General features: G+C 39.9%; 1 protein-coding gene across 19 annotated transcripts in view; it reads right to left on the reverse strand.

Annotated features, from left to right (window-relative positions):
- OSBPL6 (oxysterol binding protein like 6) overlaps window positions 1-25,800 on the reverse strand; it is a 208,390-nt gene that overhangs the window by 74,586 nt on the left and 108,004 nt on the right. For all 19 annotated transcript variants that reach the window (XR_012023837.1, XM_072811108.1, XM_072811122.1 and 16 more), the window contains one exon: window positions 15,692-15,948. Coding sequence is in view for 18 of the 19 variants with exons in the window: in XM_072811108.1 (XP_072667209.1) it covers window positions 15,692-15,793 (102 nt within the window). In the remaining variant the exon portion in view is untranslated. The remainder of the gene's footprint in view (window positions 1-15,691; window positions 15,949-25,800) is intronic.

A 25,800-nucleotide genomic window follows, 5' to 3' on the forward strand; every position in this document is an offset into this window, starting at 1 on the left:
CCACACCCAGCTCAGAGCCCAATGCAGGGCTCGACCTCACAACCCTGACACCATGACCTGATCCAACATCAAGACCTGGACGCTTAACTGACTGAAGCACCCATTCATTATTTGTAATGAAATATCTAAATACTTAAATGCTCCATTTTCAATATTGGCAGATAAAAAGAAGACAGTCTTCAGCCTTCACCCTACTCAGTCTTGGACTCTAGGTAGACTGGGTGCTCCTTGAAGGTAGGGATCAGCTCATCTTCACCTTGGTATCCCACCTCCTCTACCGCCAACCCACCCTTAGCATAAGACCCCACGCACTGCAGCCAGTCAAAAATTTCTGGAGGTTTCCAGAGCTCTCTGATGAATCTGTAGAGAATAGTCCCTCAGCAATCATTGACACATGATTAGGCATAAAATGGCCTTCTAGCTTCATATTGGGATTTTAAAAAAAACCTCACAGCTCCAAGAGGTCGGAGCTTGTGAAAGCATTTAAACAACTTAACTTTTCAAAGTGACACATCCAGTGAATTAACCACAGGGCTCTTGTTCAGTAGATTTAAAGCTAATGGCTGGTTAAACTAACGTGGCAACATCGTCAGTAACAAGAATGAGCCCATTTCATAAGGTTTCCTTGAAGATCATAACCTGTGCTATCTACTTTTGTGTACTTTTCTTCCCTAGCTGGCTATTTTCATATTCTTTCATGGCGATGTGAAAACATATGCCAAATACTTTCAATGTGTTATACGTATTATATAAGCAGGTTAAATAAAGGATTACATAAACCTATTAATTATTCTTTTAGAATCAAGTTTCCTTTCAAATCCTAAAATTACGACTTTTCAGGTCAGTGAGGTTTTTTTTTCTAAGACTTTTTTTTTTTTTTTAAGAGTAGTTTTAAGTTTACAGCAAAACTGAAAGTTCAGAGATTTCCCATAGGCCACTGGCCCCCTCATATGCGTCTCCCCCATGATCAGTATGCCCCACTAGAGTGGTACATTTGTCACGGTGACAAACCTAGCTTCGTCACCTAGCTTCATTACAGGTCCGTTTCTTGTTATTGTGTTTTAAATTTAAATTGGATTTGCACTTCTGCACAGTGGAGGAAACACTTAACAGAACCAAAAGGCAACCTACGGAATGGGAGAAGATATTTGCAAGTGACATATCAGATAAAGGGGGCTAGTATCCAAGATATAGAAAGAACTTGCCAAACTCAACACCCAAAAACTCCAAGTCCCTTTTTTTAAGGAACTTAGACCACACAGAGAAGGTGGGAGTACTACTCTGCTGCCTGTCATCCACCCCCCCATCCCCCAGAGAGAACTGATACATATATTTAGCTTAAAGCCAGGAGTCTAGGACACACATGTCACTACAGCTCTTTAATTTGGTAAGAGTTCATTTAGTGTCAACTCCCACGGAGGGGGATAGGATTCTCAAAATGAGAGTGCCCAAGATCCGCTGAAAGGGGCTCCTGGTTTGTTAGCTCTTTCTTTGCCCTCTTCTCCTTTGCAAGACATACAGGAACTGCTGTCACTGTTTCAGGCTATGGCTACAAATGTCTGCAAAGGCCCCCTTTTTCATACAAATTGAGGGCAGTAATAAGGCAAACTGGCCCACTGCTCTCTGAACGTTACCTCCCCTAAAATTGCCCGTCTGATCATATTGAAGCTATTTTGACATTCATGAGTTATGTCACACATTTTCAAAGAAAAATACCTAAAATAGCTTTATAACTTCTAAGTTATTTCCTTCTTCAGGCTTTTGGCTGTCAGGCTTGTGTCTCTGCTAGTTGCATCTAATTTTAATTAATTAATTTATTTTAAAGATCTTATTTATTTGACAGAGAGAGAGAGAGAGAGAGAGAGAACTTGCACAAGTAGGCAGAGTGGCTGGCAGAAGGAGGGAGAAGCAGACTCCCCGCTAAGACAGCCTGACATGGGGCTCCAGCCCAGGGCCCTGGGATCATGACCTGAGCCCAGGACAGATGCTTAATGGACTGAGCCACCCAGGTGACCCTAGTCACATCTAATTTTTTTAAAATTATTTATTCATGAGAGACACAGAGAGAGAGGCGGAGACACATGCAGAGGGAGAAGCAGGCTCCCGGGACTCCAGGATCACCCCCTGGGCCAAAGGCAAACGCTAAACCGTTGAGCCACCCAGGCATCCCAGTGGCATCTAATTTTAACTCAGCAACACTATTTTCAGTGAAGCTTGTCACTTTCATGTGATAATGCTGATGGTAACGGTGGTGGTGGCGGCAGCGGTAGTGTCTGGGGTTCTCTGCATCCCTGTCTCTAAGCTTTACATGGATTATTTCATTCCATTTTCACAGAAAGAGCCTGAGTCATGACTATGACATTTATTTTACCGCTGATGGGACTGAGAGAGGCACAGAGGGGTTAAATGAATGACAGGGGGTCGGTAAGTGTTGGATTTGGAACGTGAATGGAGATCTTGCTCTGCACTCAGGCTTCTAAGCCTTCTACTGAAAGCAAGGCCAATGTGAAATGGCAAAACGACAGCAATTTCAAGTAGCGTATTCCCTCGAGACTAACTGACCACATCAGAAGCCACCCTCGACCAAACTTCTGTGGAAGCAGAGAGGCAGGAATGAGTAAAACAAAAAAAGATTCTAGCACTCCTAAATATGGTGCAACCTTAAGGTTCATTTCCGAGTCAAGAACTAAGAGCAAGCCAGCTAGCTTTTCCTTCGGGGATGCAGTGTCCGACCCGAGAAAAGAACAGGAATTTTGCAGTCACGCAGATGAGCATGCCAACCCTCATGCTGCTCTTTACCACGTGACTTGGGCAAACCATGACCCTCTCCCACCTCGGGGTCCTCTAGCTGTAAAATGGGGAAGGTAACGTGTCCCTTGGAAGACCCTGCACATCCTGGAGCTGGCACCCAATTCATGCACACCTGGGGATCTGATAAACAGTAGCTGACATCTCAGTGGTAAACGCTGTAAGAATAAATCTTTAGGAATCCTGTGTATTTTTATAGAAAGATGTGTCCAAGCACCCCGCTGGGCATGACATCTGGAAGCGAAGAATTCACGCCCGACATGACCACGATGTTATCTGGTCAACCTAGTAACGGTAGGCAGCAGCACCTCGTGACCAGAGCTTTAGGACTTCCTGAGGAAGCTAACAGATTGAGTGCAGACCCTGCACCCCTTTTTTTTAAAGATTTTATTTATTTATTCATGAGAGACACAGAGAGAGAGAGAGAGAGGCAAAGACATAGGCAGAGGGAGAAGCAGGCTCCATGCAGGAGCCCGACGTGGGACTCGATTCTGGGACCCCAGGGTCACAACCTGGGCCAAAGGCAGCGCTAAACTGCTGAGCCACCTGGGCTGCCCACCCTGCACTCTTCTAAATGGCATGGCAGCAGAGGCACGTGGACTTGCCTGCTGTCTTCTTCATAACTCCCTTCAAGAAATATCATCATCATGATCATCATTATTGGAATAGCATAAAATACCAAAATCACTGAAGCCAGAGGGCCACGACTATATAAGCAATAATTCTACTACTTTCTTTATAGTAATAATTGTCTTACTCTCACTGAAAGATGGCAGAGTTGCATTAATGATAAATCTCCACTTAAGTGCCACTAATGAATGAAAGTGGAAAATTTTATTTATTTTTTTTACTCCCCCTCCCCCGCCCCACTGCAGGGCAGGGTATGTGTGACATTGAAAGTGGAAAATTTTAGAAACAGTGGCTGGGAAGAGGCCACACGACATGCCTGGGGAAGGAGAGGCAGCGGTCATCCAGTCTTGATTCCTGCACAGAAATATGAAAGTTACTAGGAGCCAATAGTTAGGGCCCCACATTGAACTGGCCTATGGCTGGAAACCCTGCATTGTAAGAAATACCATCAGGAATTTTTTTTTCCATCAAGTAGTCAATTTACAGCCAACAGTAGTTCAGCAATCTTGACTGTGAAGTGGTAAAAGGCATGTGAATAAGCAGCTTTTTAATTCCCATGGTTGCCTTCCAGGAGTACTGGACCCAGAACCCACCAGCAGGTTTGTTTCTTACCTGTACTCTCAAGACTCACGAACACATTAACAAAATCCCTGAAAACCTCAGCAACTCTGATCATACTTTGGTGCAGCAATTATAAACAAATGGCAAATAACAGGGAAACATACTAGGTCACTTCAAGAGCAAAGGCTCTGGAACATGCAGAGTTAATTTAAAAGGCAGGGTGGCAGGTAAGTGTGACTTGATCAGAACAGTAAAGTCAAGATAGTTTATAATTTTCTTTTTCTCTTTTAAAAAAAGATTTTATTTATTTATTCATGAGACACAGAGAGAGAGAGAGAGAGAGAGGCAGAGACACAGAGGGAGAAGCAGGCTCCATTCAGGGAGCCCGACATGGGAATTCATCTGGGGACTCCAGGATCACGCCCTGGGCCAAAGGTAGATGCTCAACCCCTGAGCCACCCAGGAGTCCCTAATTTATAATTTTCTACACAGCTATTCAACGACCCAGAACAGACAAGGGTTTTCAGTAGGACAATCACTCACATGATTTTGCTAACAAAAAAAAAGAAGAAAAAATCCTATATGGATCTATTTATGTGTATCTATATGTATGTGTATTTAAGGCGGAGTTCATTTGTTTTGATCACCTCTATGTACTCAGAGCATATATATGGTTTGCTTATATGTACCCATAAATATTTGCTGAATGAAAGAACAAACAAATTGCCATGAGATAAATACAGGTAGTAAAGTAGAGAAAGGGTGGCCCAGCACCTGTCTCAGCACCTCAAGATGGTTTTAAAAATTTGCAGCAAGGTTTTAAAAACTTGCTGCAAGTTTTTAAAACCTATGGGGCATATCCTACACATTTAATTTCAAGTTTGTTTGTTTGTTTGTTTTTTGTTTTTGTTTTTTTTTTTTTACTTATGGAGGTAAGGCTTACAATTTCATTACTAATATAGCTGACAGGGCCTCCCAGGTGGCTCAGCAGTTGAACATCTGCCTGCAGCCCAGGGTGTGATCCTGGAGACTGGGATCGAGTCCCACATCAGGCTCCCTGCATGGAGCCTGCTTCTCCCTGTACCTGTGTCTCTGCCTCTCTCTCTCTGTGTGTCTCTCATGAATGAATAAATAAAATCTTTTAAAAAATAAAATAAAGTAGCTAACATTTATATTTACTATATTCACAATACTATTTTAAAGCTACATACATATGCATGTTAACTCACAAAATATGAGTCAAAAAATATGACATACATTTTTTTTGCTATAGAAGCAATAAGCATTCATTGCAGAAACATTGGTGGGTGGGGGGAATGGATGGATCAGAAAAGAAAAAAGAAATGAAAACTACCACACCAGCAACAAACTCTTTCAATATCTTGCTGTATTTGCTTTCAGCTTTTTTTCAATGCATATATACACTGCATTCTTTTTTAAAATATTTATTTATTTATTTATTTATTTATTTATTTATTTGAGAGAGAGAGAGAGAGAGAGAGAGGGCATGAGGAGGAGGGGAAGCAGGACGGGAAGAAAGAGAATTTGAAGCAGACTCTGCGCTAAGTGCAGAGACCAACATGGGACTCAATTCCACAATTCCAAGATCACGACCTGAGCTGAAATCAGAGTCAGATGCTTAACTGACTGAGCCACCTGAGTCCCTATATACATGTGGTTCTTAAAAATAAAAGTGGAATTATACTATATTTTCAACTTAATAACCAGTTTTCTTCAATTAACAATGTAAGATTTTCCCACAGCATGGAACATTCTTCAAAAACATTTTTAGCAGCAGTACAATATTCCATTGCAGGACCACGAGGTAGGTTATTTATTTAAATAACTCCTTGTTGAACAGTAGGCTGTTTCTAATGTTTTAATAACATAAAAATACTCTGATAAATATCTTTGCACAGAAATCTTTACATGTATCTTTGGTGCTTCCTTGGAATACGTTTCTTAGAAGCTGAGTTACTGTGTCCTTATGGGGATGACCTTTTAAGAGATTTTAGATATGTATCACAACATTTCCCTCCAGAAAAGCAGAATCAGTTAACATGTGTAGCAGCAGTGCATGAGAATGTCCATTTCCCTGAAAACTCATAAACACTGGCTATCGTTATTATTACAAAATTAGCTCTTAATCAGGATTTGAGGTCAAGAAGTCTGGTGCTTTATACAAGTTACGTGGGGCTTTCCTCTATCTTTGTGAGAGTATTTTACTTATAGCCTAGTCACTTTCAGTAGCGACTGGGCAAAGGGATGGTAACATCTTCTCTCTGTCAAAATTGAAAATCAAACAAAGCAGTTTTGTAGAATTTACGGTCCTCTGAGATGATGTTTTTATAGTCCTTGAGAAACACCTGTAAACGTATTCTGTGAAGAGTGATGCTTTCCAAACCTGGGTGAGCCACAGTCTCCCGGGGAAGCATCTGTAAATGACAGATTCCCAGGTCCCCTCTATGACCCATGAATGAGGCCCTTTGGGGTTCACTAACTGATTATACTGTGGCTCTTTCTATTTGGTGTTACACCTAAGAACTGAACAGGCAGCGTTAATCTTGGGTCTGACAGACAAATTTGCTGCCATCAAAATGCTATCCCAAACCAGCCAGCTCAATAAGAAGAGAGAACTTCTCCAGCGAGAAGCTGATAAAGCAGGCCTAGAGAACCAGAGGCTTCTGCAAACATACCAACGAAAGCAGCAACCAGATTCTTTCTCAAATAATGTCGAGTTCTGAATTCCTCGTGGATAATGAGCACCTGAATGCTAGGTGGCAGATTTCTTTCCAGTGGTCTCAATTTCAGCACATTTGACATGGACTGAATACCCACGGCGAACACCAAGCAGCAGTGACAGTGATCTCCAAACGGTGGCGACTACAGGGCTGCTCATTTCATTTCATGGAAAAGGCTAATCACAGTTTTCAATGAATATAAACAAAGGGTCCAAACTTCTCATTACAAAGACAATAGGTGTGCAAATACAGAAAATTCAGGAAAGCACAAAGAACTTGATTCACCTTCAATAATAGTATTTCATGATAAAAATTATGAACAAATTGGTCTCTGTACCATTTGGTCTATTGTTCCCCCAGACAATGAGGGTGTTAAAAAAAAATCACCGTTATCACTGAGGGAAAAAAATAAGGTGGCAAAACATAACTCAAAAATAATTGACACCGGCTGCCTTACAGAGTTTGCTTTGAAGTGTACAGAAGGCCCTTCTCCTGGACATTCAGCTTGTCAAGCCCTAAAGTGAAGCAAATAGTGGTGTGGGCAAGAACAGGGGCTCTAGAATCAGGCTTTCCATGGAGCAAATCCTGTCTTAGCTGCTCATTAGCTGTGGGGAAGATGCTCCACTTTATGCCATCATTTAGGTCTTTGAAAGAGGCGAGGATTGTTCCAAACTTCCACTGTGAGAACCCACGAGACATTAGCTGTTGCTGGTGTTGTCCTAGCTGTTTATTCATGAATTTTGTCTAATATTTAGATTTTCCAGGACACCCAATTTACAAAATGCGTCTAAATCACAGAAGCTTGTCACAGCCTGTTCTTGCAAGTAATTATTTTTTCTTTCCCATTAACATAGGTCCTCAGTCCTAAAAGTTAGGTTCCATGGGATGAGTAGAATCCCAAAAAGGCTAAACTAGAAGCAGCTCAAGCTTAAATCGGAGGTTTGGTATTAAATCAGGAATACTTGCATTTTCTTTTCTCTAAAAGCTAGAACGCTTTTGTTTGCAGTAACACTTTATTTTTCTCAACTCAAAGATGGAAACAGGTTTCATATTCAGAAGACAGACACTGTATTTCAAAGCAGTGATCTGGTTGTTTCATTTAACAAAGCTATTTGAAGAAGATGCTTCAGAGGTTCAACTGGAAGAGACGTATTCCAATTCACTTCATGTATATGCTGGGGGATATTTTTATCAGCCTGTTTGTCCAGGAAGAAATATTGTATGAAAACTCCATACATAAAGTATAGACATTGATGAGGACCACTGTTGCTTTCTAGTTTTTTTAGGCACCTTTTTCATTTCTAAGGAAAGTCGCATAAGCAGCAGATGCTGCTGACACCAGAACTCGGAAGTCAGGTCACCAGTCCATGGTCCCAGGAGTCCCACATAATCACTGCTGGAGACTGCTTTCACTTGTCATCGATGAACATTAACTGAATGGGCCATGGCTGCTTTTCAAATGTATTGCTGGTGATAATGTATAGGAGACATCTTTAGATACTCATGTAATCGAAATCTTCTATTTGTTGTGGAAGATTGACTATGACACTAAATAAATATTTTATCAAAACTGGCAAGAAGATTAACTACAAGCCTCTTAAGACTTACTCATAATTTTTCCTTAAAAATTATTTATTTTATGATCTCTGAGCTTCAGCGAACTTTGAATCATTATAAGGAATGGCTTATACTTTTTCTCTGATTTGTCATTAAACTAAAAAGATGGACTCATTGAAGCATTTGCGATGTCTAAACTGGAAGATCTGTAACAATTTTAATTGTGTCTAATACTAATAATAGACTCTATCATCTAGTAACTATGCATTCCAAACCCTAAATTCTTAGAGAAATAGTGTCTGATTTACTGAAAATGACCCAATAATGATACAAATAGAAATAAACTGTGGCACCAAAGAGAGGTTCCACTTTTAAACATGCAGATCCCTGGGCCTAATCCCAGAACTTCTGAAACTGTCTCTACAGGTGGTCTCAGTCTTGTGTATTGTAAAAAATTCTCTAAAATATGTAAATGTGAGAGTAATTACGAAGACAAACAAAATCTAGTCAGCTGGTCATAAACTTAGCCTATTAGGTAATGTTACCTTAAAATAAGCACTATGGGAAATAGTAACTACTGTCTTAAAATAAAGTTATGGAAACACTAATTTGAAAAGATATATGCACTTTGGTGTTTACTGCAGAATTATCTACAATGGCCAAGATATGGAAGTAACCCAACCACCCACTGACAGATGAATGGATAAGGAAGATGTGGTATGTATGTGTGTCTATATATATTATATATACCAAAAAGTATTTATTTTATGATCTTTGAGCTTCAGTGAACTTTGAATCATTATAAGGAATGGCTAATATCTTTTTCTTTCATTTTTCATTAAACTAAAAAGATTGACTCACTGAAGCATTTACGATGTCTAAACATACATATGTGTGTGTATGTATATATGTACATATATATACATAAACACACATACAATGAAATATTACTCAGCCAATAAAAGAATGAGACTGTGCCATTTGAGACAAGATGGATAAACCTAGAAGGTGTTGTGCTAAGCGAAATAAATCAGACTGAGAAAGACAAATTCCATATGATTTCACTCATAAGTTGAGATCTTAAAAAAAAAAAAAACAACCCAAACCCCAAATGAATCAAACAAACAAAAAGCAGAATCAGACCTATAAATACAGAGAACAAACTGATGGTTGCTAGAGGGGAGAGGGACGGGAGGTTGGGTAAAGTGGGTGAAAGCTAGTGGGAGATACAGATCTCCAGTTAGGGAATGAATAAAGTCACAGGGAATAAAAGGCACAGTAAAGGGAATACAGTCAGTGATGTTTTATTTATTTTTTTTTTTTTAATTTTATTTATTTATGATAGTCACATAGAGAGAGAGAGAGAGAGAGGCAGAGACACAGGCAGAGGGAGAAGCAGGCTCCATGCACCAGGAGCCCGATGTGGGATTCGATCCCGAGTCTCCAGGATCGCGCCCTGGGCCAAAGGCAGGCGCCAAACCGCTGCGCCACCCAGGGATCCCTTTTTTTTTTTTTTTTTTTTTTTTTTGTCAGTGATGTTTTAAAAGCAATTATGGGGACAAATGGTAGCTTCTCTTGTGGTGAACATGGGATCATGTACAAAGTTGTTGAATCACTATGTTTACACCTGAAACTAATGGAACGTTGTGTGTCGACTATACTCAAAATAACATAAAATGTTACCTCCCACCCGCACCAATATTTTTAACATCTGTTAACATTTTAACAATGCTTTGCTTTTGTCTGATGCAATTTCCTTCTTGGGCTTCAAGTCATTTATTTCACCATATAATCACTGTCGGTAGCAAGCAAAAAGGTCTGTGCTCCCAGCTGCCCTCTGCCACCCCTGGATGATTCTTCTTCCACTCTTGAAACCCACCCTTCTCAAGAGACACGGAGCTCCCCACTATACTCCTTTCTACTTTGTCATCTCCCAACCCCATGACGATTCCTTCCCTGCTAATGAGACTTCTGGAACCTGGTTCCCAATCTTCCTCTCCGTGCTAACTGCTCACTCATTTATTCATTAAAATATATTCTGAGCCATAATCATACATGAAGTACTGTGTGAGGTGCCAAGGATACATTTTTGAATGAAATAAAATTCCTATTTCCAGGGAGCTTACAGGTCAGTGACAGGCAATAGGGGAAGAAGATATAGATGTGAACAGATGAATATGTAACCTGTCAGGTGGTGGTTAGTGCTTTGAAGTAAGATGATGCAGGTAGGCAATGAGTGATGAGGGTAGGCAGGGCAGGGTACTGGTGATCCAGAAAGGATGCATTTGGAGAATGAGTCAAGTACATGAGCAAACTTGGAGATGCCTGGAGGAAAGCAAGTTAGGCTAAAGGAGTCCCAAACACAAAGACCCTGCAGTGGGAGCACAACTGAGGAAAATGCTGGAGGGAACTAAGTGAAGGAAAACAAGGCAGGTGATGGGGTCAGAGAGGTGGGCAGAGCCAGATGATGACTGACCTTGTAGACAATGATCAGAAATTCAAGTATTACTTAGAGATAGATGGGAACCACTAGAAGGTTTGGAACAGAGGAGTGGCTTGCTCTGACTCAGGGTTTGAAGGGATCAATCTGACCACTCTGTGAAAATGACCTGTATGTTGGGCAAAGGACTTACAGGCAGGGAAACCGGTTAAAAGACTATGGCCGTCGTCCGAGTGAGATATGATGGTAGCTCAGACCAGGGTAGAGGGGGAGGAGGTGGTAGGCAGCGGTAGGACCCCAGGTACATCCAAAGATAGAACCAATAGGATTCTCTGAGGGTTTGGAAGCAGGTGTGAGAAAAAGGATGAGTCAAGAATGATTCCTGGTGAAGTTTCTGCCTGGACCAAAAGCAAGGACAGACTTGCTGCTTACTGAGATAACGAAGACTGGGAAGGAGTTGATTTCAGAGGGAAATGAAGAGTTCAGTTTTGGACATGTTAAGTTTGAGATGCCTTCTTAACATCCAAGTGGAAATCACTCTTTGTTACCTCAATATGACTATGGTGGACTTAATATCCAGGATCAGGGCTGGCAATCCAAATGCTTTCCAGGGTCAAGCAGGAAACGTAAGTATTGAAGCACGATAAAGAAAGGTAGGGACTGTGGCTGATCAGAGGGTACATACCACATCTAAAGGGGAAGACACTCAGCCACTCCTAAGCGCGGTCTAGTGTAGTCATTTGGAATCTGGGCTCCAGTGTTTGTTCCTACCTCTTCCAATTTCTTTCTTTCTTTTTTTTTTTTTTTTTTAGGATTTTATTTATTTATTCACAACAGACACAGAGAGAGGCAGAGACATAGGCAGAGGGAGAAGCAGGCTCCCTGCAGGGAGCCCGATGTGGGACTCGATCCCAAACTCTGGGATCACACTCTGAGCCAAAGGGAGATGCTCAACTGCTGAGCCACGCAGACGCTCCTCTCTTCCAATTTAACAGAAAGAAGAATCTGGATATTTAACAACCAAATCTTAGGAGAATAAAAAAAGTTCCACAATCTACTAGATTCTATAAATGCTCAGTTAAAGTTCTAACTACAGGATTTACCAGTGTCCTTAATTTATTAATGTATATCGCAAAAAGAGATTGTGTTTAGCATTTCTCTTGACAATAATAGTCCCTTTTCATGCAAAACCTCAAGGGGAAAGCATTCTTGGGCACATACATTGGGAAATTCTGCTTTTAAAAAAATTAAGAGTATATGTTTCTTGCAGATTATGAATCATAGTTGATTTCTCTCTGTTTCTGGGTCTCTTTCTCACACACACTACACACACTCACACACACATACACACACAAAGTTAATTTTGTTAAATGTTCTAACACTGAATATCAGTCTGAAATGAAATGTAAATGGAGCAATTACTGAAGTCTTCCAACCTGTTAAATCCTAAGTGGATTGACCCTCTTATGTTGATGAAGAAACACTCAGTGAAATCACAAAGGACACTGAATCCCTTCATTTCCTAACTCCTCTCCCTCCCTCACCTGTTGTGCTACATAATTTTGCCACAGGAAGGACAGCCAATTACTACTATGCACTTGGCAGATGGTCTTTGTTTTACTCAATCTATGAGGAAGGAAGAAGAGAGAGGACACATAAATCTGGAATGGCAAGTTTGTAATAAGAAGACAAGACTAACACCATTGAAGGTCTTTAAAAATATCCTCTGGGCTATATTAAAATATTTGAGGTGTAAGGCTTGTCCCTGAAGAATTAGAGCGTGTTGCCTGTTTAGAAGAGCTTAGAAAACAGTTGAGGAGATTGGTTCATTAAAAAAATAATAAATATAAAAATGTCAAATGTTGTCCAAAAGTTCTGTAAAAGTTCAGAGAAGGGGAGAGGACTTCATGGGGTTGAGTGGTCAGGGAAAGGTCACATGAGCCAGTCCCTGAAGGGGGGATATCAGGTCAAGCAAGTGTGGTGGGAATTCTGTGTAGGAAAGACAAAGGCAGAGACGAGGATAAGGCAGTTTTAGGAATGATGTACAGACAAGACTGTACAGGGTGGGAGGGACACGGGACCCTGAGGCTGGATCAGGTCACAGAGGTCATCAGATACCAAGTAAGGAAATCTGGCCTTAATTGTGTTGGTAAACAAGAAAGAGTCTTTGAAGGGTTGTGAGAATGGATCTGCCATATTAAGGAAATTCGATCTCACAAGGCCATCAGGGACACAGTGAGGCCAGAGGACTGTGCAGGATGTTGAAGTGACGAGAGTCTAGGCTAGTGAGTGGACAGCGGAAATAGAAAGAAGTGGTCCCATTATAAAGGGGGAAATAATCAGTAAAATTTGTCAACCTACTGAATGTGGAAGAGTCAAAGGAGAAAGGAATGGCTTTGACCCTGGAGTCTGTGAGAGAATGATTATCCTGAGAGTGAACAGGCTTATGTGTATTGATTTAAGACGTCATGGTACATCTAAGTAGAAATGCCCAATCGATTGATTAGTGATCTAAAACTAGAACCTGGGAAGGACAGGCAAACACTGTGCATTCAGGCATCACTGAATTCTCAGCTACAGGTCGATCATTTACTCATATGGTCCATCTATGAGATATAGGATGGACTCCGTTTGCATGGGTGTCATATCGGAAGAATGGTAACATTCATTGAAGACTCATTTATCACTTTCTCCACACCCCTTCCCTAGGAAAATAATCACACACCACAATAGGTGTATATGAAAACCACCGCATCATATTAGATCACAGGATCCTCACAATCTCTGATTTCCCCCAAATCACTTAGGAAGTGACTGAGACAGGAAGGGAAAAACAGAACTCTAATTGTTCTTTATTCTCTCCCCTGAGAGAGATGAACAGACACAAAACAGGAGACACAAACCAGAGGAGAAAGGATTTGGGAGAGTCTGGACCCAGTGACACACACAACATTTAAAGTGAACTCTCCTTAAAGAATAACAACCATTTGAGCATTGTCTCAATTTACAGGAGTAACAGATATCTTACTACTTGATTCTCCTTGTAAAACTTTTCATTCATGAGCCAGCCAGGAGTCACACAGTCTACCTTCAGACCCCCTCTGTGGACCAGGGTCTCAGTTCCTCCCTGTCGTTTTGCACAGGAGCCTTGGAGCTCAGGTGCAATGGGCAGCTCAACAACGCACGGCAGATGTTTGCACAGCCATCATCCATCTTTTCCATTTGCCACAACTCTCCAGGGTGACCTGGGTCAATCTCGTCCTTCTGTCAGCAGCTGGGAAGGCCAGGCTGCTTAAAATGTCTCTCCATTGAAACGCCCAGGGCAAAGGAAAAATGGAAAAGCCGTAACAAGAAAGGACAGAGAGGCAGGTGAAGGAGAAACAGAAACTGCACACTTAGAAAGCATCAAGGCATACAGTTGTTGTTACTTCGTACAAATGAGGTTATTCTGTTCACTGTACTTTTACTTTCTTTTACTCTATGAACGCAAGGCAATAAACATAATTGTGTGTGATCACAGAGTGAGTTAAGGGCAAAACCGCTTCTGATGAAAGGAATGTGGACGTCTGGTTTGAACTCTACAACAAAGGACACCAGTGTCCAAAATCCCCGTAGCAGAAATACCTGCCTTAGCATCTGTGACAGATATACAGATAAGGATCCTCTGATTCTCACAGATAACCCTGGGGTCTCCTGCTAGAAAACGGGAGGAGTCCAGGGTGGGTCTGGGACTGAGGGTTCCCTAAGAAAACACCTCCAGCAGTGCATTCCCACCATCTAGAAGAATGAATTCACATCTGGACTGGCTGTCTCAAGACCCAAATCTAGGGCAGCCCAGGTGGCTCAGTGGTTTAGTGCCACCTTCAGCCCAGGTTGTGATCCTGGAGACGCAGGATCCAGTCCCGCGTCGGGCTCCCTGCATGGAGCCTGCTTCTCCCTCTGCCTGTGTCTCTGCCTCTCTCTCTCATGCTCTGTGTCTCTCATGAATAAATAAATAAAATCATAAAAAAAAAAGATTAGAAAAAAAAAAAAGACCCAAGTCTATGCTGTCGAGCACAGGGTAACTGATGTTCACACTTCCGGAAACTAGGCCATACACCTTGAACACATAAAATAGGGAGGTAAAACACTGCAGGAATAACTGACTAAAGGGAATGTTCCTCAAAAGGAAAATGTTCTAAAGTAGTTAACCTGTTTATTGTGAATTCCCAGTTACGCAATAAAAATTCTATCACAAGATAATGTCATAACGGCAGATAGCAATACTCAGGCACGTACTGGACAAAACAACTGCCTGTTTTGACAATGAAGAAAATTCATGTGACTAATTTCCCCCCTACAACCTTGGCAGGTAGGACAGCCACTCAAGTAGTAATGAAGTCACTCTGTAAACAAAAATCATGGACAGAATGGGCTCAATGGGATGATGACACAGTAATTTATTTTCTCTATTGACTCTAAGCATTATCAGAGCTCTCACTGCCCTTAAGTCCCTGATACTACAATTTTATTTGTATCCTAATTCCTGAATCTGTTACCAGATTCTGTGAAATGCCAAAGAGAAGTTAGTGCTGGGCAGGCCAGTGAGAGACTTGTAGGAAGAAGATTTTTTGCAGGTTCATATCCCCTTTCTCCTCCACAAATAGAGAGAGGAGAGTGTTCCAGTTCCTGAAGCTGCTCCCCGCTCCTTCAGGTGCCCAGTGAAGAGGAAAGCAAGGCTTCCTCTAGCCACCCCACCTTTCCGGTGGTCTACACCCTGAAACAGGATCCTAAATAGAAAAACAAGATGGGGATCTTTGTGGCATCAAGGGGTAGATCTACAGATAACAGTGAGTTTTCCTGTGGAATAAAAATCTTCACAACAAGATTTCAGAATTAATTAGCAAGCCCATCGTATCCTAAGGGTACCATATTTCCATAAAATAATAAAATGCACTCTGTATTATTCTCTTACCTGCCGACTCTCCCTATGGGAGGATGTTGAAGAAGAGGCACTTCTATGGGTTGGAGTGGATGTTTTATGAGCAGGGGATATGCCCTTCTCGTCTGAACTCATCGCTGCAGTTAAGGGTCTAGTTGTATGCACTTAAGACCATCCCAATCGTGTCTCAAATTTGCAGACAAAGGAGATGATTTTTCAGCTTTAGTTCCATTTCAGGAATCAGGCTTGACCAGAAAAGAGAAGGCAAATATTGAAGGTGTCCAAAATACCTAAAAGTGAAACAAGAAGAAAAACAAAACACCTCATGTAATTAAAATACAAATAAAAAAATCATTATTTTTAGGGGGGAAAAAGAAACCTAAAATGTTAGGGAGAGGAAGAACACTGACACATTAGGAAATATTATTTCTTCCTCTAGATTTTAAGGTGGAGGCTAAAAGTGCTAATATGAAAAAAAAGGTCAAAAGGAAAATGGAAAGAAACCATACGCTAAAGTCATATTCCTCCCTCACATTCTCTTTGTTTTAAAGCAGCACATCAGTTTCCTCCCCTGGAAGTTAAATGCCCTGCTCAATGGCTTAAAATAAGGGCTCAGCCCACACCTGTCTTCAGTTGAGTTCAGTTGGGTCCTGAATGTGATGGTTAAATCCAACAGAAAACAGACACAAAAGGCAAAAAGGTTCATGCATTTTGTATATTGTGTGATGCAGCATTTAGGAAGGATCAAGAATACGCATACCCACCGTTATTTGCACCTCAAGACCACAACATACTTACATATGATTCTCAATTCAATGACCAATGGGCTCTCAAGAACCTACAGATGGACAAACATGTTGTGAAACTGGAGTCGCTTCATTTAGCTACAGCCAAGAGTCACTTCATTTTTCACTTGGATTCACATAAGGAAAGCTTGCTAGGACCAAAAACTTGTGCCTGAGGGAAGCATTGTTCAATTGGTAACACTGGTTGCTTAGAAACATTATTTTTTAAAGGTAAGCATGATAGTAGGAGAAGCTTACCCAACCATCTGTGACCCAAAAGACTGACCACTAAAGCAAAGTTTCCCTCTTCCAAGAAGACAGAAGACAGATTTCTACCCCCATCTTAATGATACTTCTTGAAGGAAGCACAGAACACTGTAAGTACAGGTAAGTACCACAGCACAGGTGGGAAGAAAAAAACTCCTGGACATGATCAGAAAGCGAACTTAAGGTGAAAGAAAGGGGAGACCTGAACTTCAGTCCAAAGGAAGAGACAGTTAATAAAATAAAAAATAAAAAAAGAATAAAGATGTAGGAGGATATATGGCGAGAGGAATGCACTGGATCTGGAGGTTAGAGGTATCCTGATCAAGAGGGTTGGAGCTGAGGTCTGAAGGATGAGCAGGAGTTAACCAGGTGCCTGGGTGTCCGGCCTGGCACGACCAAGGAATTAGTACTGGAAATCATGATGAGAGCCGCATGATGGGCCAGAGAGAAGCAGACGCCAAGTCCCCGCAGGGCCTTGTCAGCCATGTTCACCATTTCGATTTTTTATCGTAAGCCTAAGAAGCCATAAAGGAGTGTGGTATAACCACATTTGTGTGTTTTAAAGCATACTTTGACAGCAGTGAGAGGAGAACCAGATTGGAGAAATAAAGAAGGTGAGGGAGGCCCAATAAGGAAGCAAGAGAGGATGACTTAGAGAGGTGGTAGGAAATTTGGCATCCAGTCCTGGCAGTTGTAACAGGATACAGAGGAGTGGGGGGGGGGGGGGGGGGGGAGGAGAAGGCCGGGTTGAGGAAGCTTCCTGGGTTTCTGGTATTCGGAGCAAGGGCTGGCCAAAGGAAATTCAGGATTGACAGGAAGTCCCATATGGTATTGACCCGCTGAGTTTCAGGTATAACCGAGGTGTTCAAACGGCGATGAACACTTGGAAAAGTAGTTCCAGAGCTCAGAGAAATTTAGGCTGTAGACAAATGTTTAGTAGATTGTTACTAATACAAATGTATCACATGATTTATGTACAGATCACGTAAACTCTGCAAGTGTATGAAGTTTTTTTTTTTTTAATCTTTTTTTAAATTTATTTATGATAGTCACATAGAGGAGAGAGAGAGAGAGAGAGAGAGAGAGAGAGAGAGGCAAAGACACAGGCAGAGGGAGAAGCAGGCTCCATGCACCGGGAGCCTGACGTGGGATTTGATCCCGGATCTCCAGGATCGCGCCCTGGGCCAAAGGCAGGCGCCAAACCGCTGCGCCACCCAGGGATCCCCGTGTATGAAGTTTTATACAGGCCTAGAAATAGTCCTATTTTCTAAATCTGCAACATTATGTTAACGGATTGTGTGACCCTGAGTGTGTTAATCAGGATTTTAATCGTCACCTGGCTATAGAGAATATTCAAAAGAACAATCCCAATAATTAAAAGGCAAGTTATTATAAATTAAGAAAACTGGGCTCTTTAGTGAATAAAATCTGTGTAATCCCTTTCTTAAGATTTCAGCTTGTCACCACCACTTATCCCCCAAACTGGAAAGTCTTCTCTTGAAACAAAATTGATCTTTGGGTTAATAGAGATGTCAAGAGCTGCAGCGCTCCTTCATGGGCTAAGAAATCAGGATCCATTTAGTATTGCCAAAAGGCAGTAATAAAGCAATATTTGATAGAGGATCATCTAATTCTTTTATTATATTAAAGTAGCCTAATAAGTGTGAATAAAATTTCCCAAGCCAAGCTCTGGTGCCAACAAAGAGAAAGCAAGAACACTGCTCAGTCCTTGATTTGAAGTACTTTCTGGTCCAAGACATTTTATAAAATGCTGACACACGAGCTAAAAGCGTGGAAGTTCTGTGATGCATTCAAGTGCCCCAAAGGGATGAGGTTGAAACAACCAAACTATTAGACTGTTATCCATTTGGAAGTAAACTCAATCCAAGCTACATCAAGAAACATTTCCCCTTCTGAACTTTTTTTTCTTAACTGCACCCAACTCCTAACTGCACTTACCCCATTAACACCAATGCTGACACCCACCAATTCTGGGTTTTGTTTTAAGTTTAAATGACATTTTCAGGGTAAACTACCTATGATGAAAGTGCAACATTTTGGTTGAATGACAATTATGAATATCTTGAATAATACCAAGAGTGAAGAAAAGGCAATTAAGAATATTCAATTCATTCCAAGAATCATTTTTGATATAATTGTTATTTCTATTAATTTCTGATTTTTTTTAACAAAGAGGATTTCAAGTACCTAAAGTTGAAAGAGATGACCTTTAAAGATCATTCCAATCTGATTATCAGTCAAGTATTTGACCACCTGTTCTATTTCAATGTGCATTAAAAAAGTAACTCCAAATTCTGTTAGTAGGTTATACCTATTTACTCTTTACTCCTACAGTGTAAGAATTAGTGTGACATTAGAAAAAATTATTTCATCTCTATCAAAGCACATTTTCATAAATTGCCTAAATAAAATCCTAAAGCCAAGGAAAACCCATAGATTTTGTTTTATATATTTATTTTTCAAAGACCATAGATTTTTATATTATTTAGACATAATTTTTATACTATTTAGACATAATTCCTATACTCAATGAGAAAAATTATTGTTGTTGAAAATAACAGCGATATAAGAGCTGAACATCTAATTTTCCTGTCTCCCTCCTTGTTCATATCAGTGGGATCACTACAATTGTTTTTAAGTGCTATAACATCTGCATTTACACTGAGTGACATAAAATTCAGATTTATGACCCAGAGAGCTAAGTAAAGCAAGAGGCGGCAGGGAAGAGTTCTAGAAGCTGCTGTTCACAGGCACCATAAATTGCACGTGTTCAGATAAACATCTGAAACTCGACTATGTAGGCTGGGCTAAGTTGTGACATAGAAACACACAACTCCCAAATCTTAAGGCTTACGAGAAAGGTTTATTGACATGTCCTTTAGAGGTCAGCTGCACCCCTACCCTGCATCCTCTTCACTCCAGGCTTTAAGAGCAACTCCCAAGTGACAAGGGAAAACAGCCACGACAAAACAGGAGAAAGTTCTTAAAGTGCTTGCTTATAGGTGGCACAAGTCCCTTTTGCTCACATCTTATTGTCCAAAGTAGGTCAGATGGCCAAATTAAGGAGGATGATGCGTGAAAATATAGTGCAGCCAATATAAGGCAACGAATACTTAGGGGCAATAATCTACTATATTCACCACAGGGAAAAATTAATAGCTCAGATGAAAACATTTAAATGGACTCTAGTTTCATCACCTAGAAATAATCCTAGTTAACATTTGATTCTACTTTAACCAACGTAGGAAAAGAATATTCACTCTATCTGCAATATGCTTTCTTCAGACAACAATATATTGATAATAGCTTTCTTTGTGAACAAAGGAACTTCAGTATCATGGCTCTGAATCACCACGGCCATCACACAGATATACCATGATACATTTAGCCGTGCTTCTACTGGGACATTTAGGTTGTATTCCATATATTTTGAAACAATGAGATTTATCACAGAAGAGATCCTAATCATTCTGTTAGCTTTTGATCATAAAAATGACTCTCTTTGTTCACTACTTTTTTTGCTTTATTTGGTATCATCCGCTCTCTGTTTGCAAGTGATTAATGAAATTTGTCCATCCTTTTACATTTAAACTTTCTGTATCATCTTGTATTATATATTCATCTACTAGTGATCATGGTTTGCTTTTTTTTTTAAATCTAGTATTAGTGACATTTTTCTCCTTCCCATTTAATGTTGTAACTAATAGTTGGGCTTATCCCTGCCATATCATGTTACACTTTCTATTTTATGGTTCTTCTCTGTTTCCTTCAATGCTTGATGGCTTTTCCTTTATAATCTCCTTTTCCTTAAAAAACTGATTTTAGCATTTTTAAAAATATTTTATTTATTTATTACAGAGAAAGAGAGAGAGAGAGTGCACAAGCAGGGGGAGCGACAGGGAGAGGGAGAAGCAGGTTCTCCGCAGCGCAGGGAGCTCAATGGGGGCTGGATACCCAGGACCCTGGGATCATGACCTGAGCTGAAGGCAGATGCTTAACTGACTGAGTCACCCAGGTGCCCCTGATTTTAACATGGTTTTAACTGAGTTTTACATTTGACCTTAAAAGATAAAATTCCCCTTGTAATGTTCTATTTCCCTTCAAGTTGCTCTAAATCTTGTTGGAACCTACAGTCTGTAAGTGACACAGTAAGAGTAAAATGGTATCCTTCTAGTCTCCCTTGCAATACAAGACCTCCCCCACACTACCCCAAATCAAATTTTTCTCTTCCCAGTCCTTTTCCCAATCTTGGTGATTTAATCTGGAGTTTTAGAGAATCACACTTCATACTCTAACACAATAGAGAGGAAATGATACTACTTTTTTTGGTTGAGGCCAACTGGGTCTCCAAGTATGAGGATAGATTGTAAGAATTAGGTAACTTTTCCACCCTTTCTCAGTCTCCTTTTCTGCAACAGTAGCTGAGGTTTGTTTTATTTATTATTTTTTAAAATTATTTATTCATTAGAGACACATAGAGAGAGGCAGACACATAGGTAGAGGGAGAAGCAGGCTCTATGCAGGGAGCCCGATATGAGACTCGATCCTGGAACTCTGGGATCACATCCGGAGCTGAAGGCAGATGCTCAACCGCTGAGCCACCTAGGAGTCCCTGAGGTTTGTTTTAATTGAGACTTGACTCAATCAAGATTTTCCTCAAATTGAGAGATAGCCATCATAAAATTAGGATCTAGTTCTTCATAGTTTTGACATTAGATTCTGTTTTAAGTTAGTGTTTGGGTTCTTGATAGTTTGTCTTTTTCAATATTTGCATGACTACCTACGGAGAATGATGAGGAGCCACATTAGAGGATCGCAGGCACAAGTCACAAGGGAGGGCATTCCTGTCATCAACTGATCTTACCAATGCAAATGTCATTGTACGGCTGAGTGGAATAAATTAGTTTTCTATCAAGATCATCACAGGAGCAATAAATGCCTATTGTCATTATATATTACAGTCATTACAATGTCATTATATATTCAAGTGGTTTTTTTTTTTCCATAAAGAGAAAGGGTAGGGAATCTTTTTATTTCTAAGGTCATTAACCCACAAAAAGAAAAAGAAAATCAAGGACTGCTTTCATGAAGTTAAGCCAATGTCTTCTCAAAAAGGTGGCAACGTAAGATTTTATAAACATTTTCCCAGAAAATAACTAAACAGCAGAGGCTAAAAGGACTTTAAAAAAAATCATTAGTACTTTCACTAAAGAATAGTGGCCACAACATGCCATAAAATGGAAGGGATCGGGCAGCCCGGGTGGCTCAGCGGTTTAGCACAGCCTTCGGCCCAGGGCCTGACCCTGGAGTCCTGGGATTGAGTCTCAAGAGTCCCACGTGGGGCTCCCTGCAGGGAGCCTGCGTCTCCCTCTGCCTGTGTCTCTGCCTCTCTCTCTCTCTGTGTCTCTCATGAATAAATAAATAAAATCTTTAAAAATAAATAAATAAAATAAAATAAAATGGAAAGAATCACTTTATTCACAAACAAACCAGTAGGTATGAAACCAATATAGAACTCCCATCTTAAAATGGCACTATAAGAAGAAAGTCTGGCAAACTCCACCAGTTTCCTCTAGATTAGAATGGCAAGGAGCAAGAAGCACAGGGAAAAGCCTCATCACAGATTAATAGCTTTCTGAGGCCACAGAGGCACAGCAATACTGGCACACAAGTACATAGCTCTGCCTTATCTTTTCCTGCTTTCCTTAGTCTTGGCTTCCAAAGAACATCTTGGACACGTCCCAAAGCACACCAAAATACAGCTTTCCTACTACAAGAGGATCAAAGAGACAAAGGACTGATGTGATGAAGACTGGCCACTCTCCACTCTCCTAAGATCCTTTACCAAGGACGACTAAGACAGACCTATGTTCCACATCACTTAGTCCCCCAAGTGTGAATTTTCAGAGGATCAAAATGCTACTCAAGTAAACATGAAGGGAGCCAAGGATAACTGGCACAAATACTCTTTTGACAAGGAGCAGATTTCATATAGAGAAAAGCTAAAAAAAAAAAAAAAAGTATGTGCGTATAAACCATGATGAAAAATTATTCCCCCAATAGGAGAGCAAATTATTATGTGTGAGAGATAATTAGAGGGCAGATATGGAATGTTAATCCTAGCAAAAGGGATGGTAGCTTTAGAGTACCACTGCTTCATACTTTCACAAATTAAAAAAAAAGTGTTTTTGAATAAGAAATAAGACAAGTTGAGATACAATGGGAGCTGGCAAAATTAAGAAATTAAGGAAACAAACGATGACATCATAATTTCAAAGTAATTAAAATGACATTAATGAAGCACCAAATGATTCTGCAGAAAAATTCAAATCAATAGGTAGGTTAAAAAGACCAAGTTGAAGAAATCATCTTGCAAATGGAAGGACAGGAAAAGTCAACAAATAATGGAACCTGAACCTACAGATATGAATGATGCTAAAGACAATAATCAAAAAAGAAAAGAAATAATATTCAAAACTATTCCTGAACATAAGGAAGCCTTCAGCTTGGAAAATAAAATCTTCAACAGATAAAAATAAATATTTTTATCTGGAAAAATAAACTTCATCAGGCAAAATTAGTAAAAAGCAAACCAAAATAAGATAGATCCTAATGATATTGCTGAATTTAGATCATTCTCTGAATCAATTCAGGAAGTTAAATATTAATGAAAAAGTGGAAGCAAAGGGGTTAATCCTAGAAAAAGTTTGAAAATATACTCTTAGTATGCTTCAGAGTGAAGAAAAAAGTAAAACTGGTATTGTAGAATATTTGAAAGGAGCAGAAATCAAAAGTACTCAGTCTTGTCCCTCCCCCTCCCTCTCCTCTCTTTCTCTCTCTGAGTGATGGAGTGAATTCTCTGGTTAACTCAAGGGTGAAAGACTAAAGATAACAGCAAGCAAAGCATACACAAAATAAGGTAACAAAACTATTTAGAAATGCAGAACATAGCTAAAGATATAAGGAAAGGAAAACTCTTGGTCTTACTCATTTCCATTACTAAACACAAAAGAATAAAAACAAATGCATTAAGTTTATAATTCATGAAATTAGAAAAGCCAACTACAGAACCATACAAATAAATAAATGTCTTGGATTTATCAACTCATCTATCTATCTATCTTTCTTTCTTTTCTTTCTTTCTTTCTTTCTTTCTTTCTTTCTTTCTTTCTTTCTTTTCTTTCTACTTTTTTTAAAAAAGATTTTATTTATTTATTCATAGAGACACAGAAAGAGAGAGAGAGAGAGAGAGAGAGGGACACAGGCAGAGGGAGAAGCAGGCTCCATGCAGGGAGCCCGATGTGGGACTCGATCCCAGGTCTCCAGGATCATGCCCCGGGCTGCAGGCGGCACCAAACCGCTGCGCCACTGGGGCTGCCCTATTTATACTTTCATTTCTAAATGTGGAGAAAAACAGGAATCACAAATACAGAGAGGTCATAAAAACATATAACCAGGCATAGAAGACACTAACTTATTAGATAACTGTTGCAATGTATAATAAATAGCTAAAACTGGTAAGAGTTCAAAGGCTAAATATTCTATAATCATCCTGATTTTAAAAGTACGCCATTTAATGTCCATTCCCAAATATTTAAGAACTCCAAACAAATACTGGAATATGTCTTTCTACGTGCTGTTCTGTACATACAAACACATAACCATACATGCACAGGCACATAAGTCAATCTACATCAGGCTTAATGGTGAAACATCAGTACCATTTCCATCAATGTCAGCAACAAAATCAGTACCATTTCCATCAATGTCAGCAACAAAATAATCATACTGGTTATTACCTTATTAACACTGTGCTCTGAGAGTGCTAAACAATGAATAATATAATTATTCATCTGAAATGCACATGAGAATCAAATGAAAATCAACCAGAAGGGAGGAAAAAAGAAAACTTTCCTTAATATAGCTGGTTACCAAATCTACCTACCTGCCTACATCTATCTATCTATCTATCTATCTATCTATCTATCTATCTATCTATATATCTATCTATCCTTTTTTTAAAGTGAAAACATTCAATCTGAAAAGGGTCCATATTATATAATTTCAACTATATGATACTTTGGAAAAGGCAAAAGTATGGAGACAGAAAAAAGATCAGTGATTGCCAGAGTTGGGAGTCGGAGGAGGGATAAAGAGATGCAGCACGAAGGATTTTTAGGATGGTGAAACTATTCTGTATGATACTGTAATGGTGGATGCAAGCCATACATTTGTCCAAACCACAGAATGTACAACACTGAGAGTAAACCCTAACCTAAACTATGGACTCTGGGTGATAATGACCTGTCAAAACAGGTTCATCATTGATTGTAACAAAGATACCACTCTGGTGTGGGATATTTACAGTGGAGGAGGCAGGGGTGGGAGGAGGGAAGAGATATGTGGAAATTCTGTACTTTCTGCTCAATTTTGCTGTGAACCTAAAATTGCTCTTCACGTAAAGTCTTAAATACATGTGGGGTGCCTGGTTGGCACAGCTGGTTGGGCACTAGACTCTTGATTTCAGCTCAGGTTCTGATCTTAGGGTTGTGGAATAGAGCCCTTTGCTGGGCTCTGTACTCAGTGTGGAGTCTGCTTGGGACTCTCTCTCCCTCTCCCTCTGCCCCTTCCTTCTGTGTTCTCTCTCTAAAATAAATAAATATAAATCTCTTCAGTCAATCAATCAATAAATCATGGGTGTGTGTGTACATCATCTAAAGTGATGGTTAGATAAAAACAATTCAAGATCCTTACATTTGGTGACATAAATTATAGCACAAATATCAGCAATTTAGGAGGTGAAATCTGAGAGGGCTCTTTTTCGAATTTTAAATATTTGTTCTTTTTTATACTGGGTATATATTAATTCAAAAAACAGACACAATAAAGCTATTTTTATTTTGAAAAATATTTGTTTCTTTTCAGGTAAAGAATATAATTCAACATTTAAAAGTTGCTTTTAAAGACTTATAAACTATGGATAAATAGCAATAAGACATGCTAAAATGTTCTATTTTTTGTCTATTTCAAGTAGAGAATCAAAGAAGATGGTTGTAAGGGGAAAAAGGA

This window comes from Canis lupus, chromosome 34, assembly GCF_048164855.1.
Source record: "Canis lupus baileyi chromosome 34, mCanLup2.hap1, whole genome shotgun sequence".
In the NCBI taxonomy this organism is placed as follows: Eukaryota; Metazoa; Chordata; class Mammalia; order Carnivora; family Canidae; genus Canis; species Canis lupus.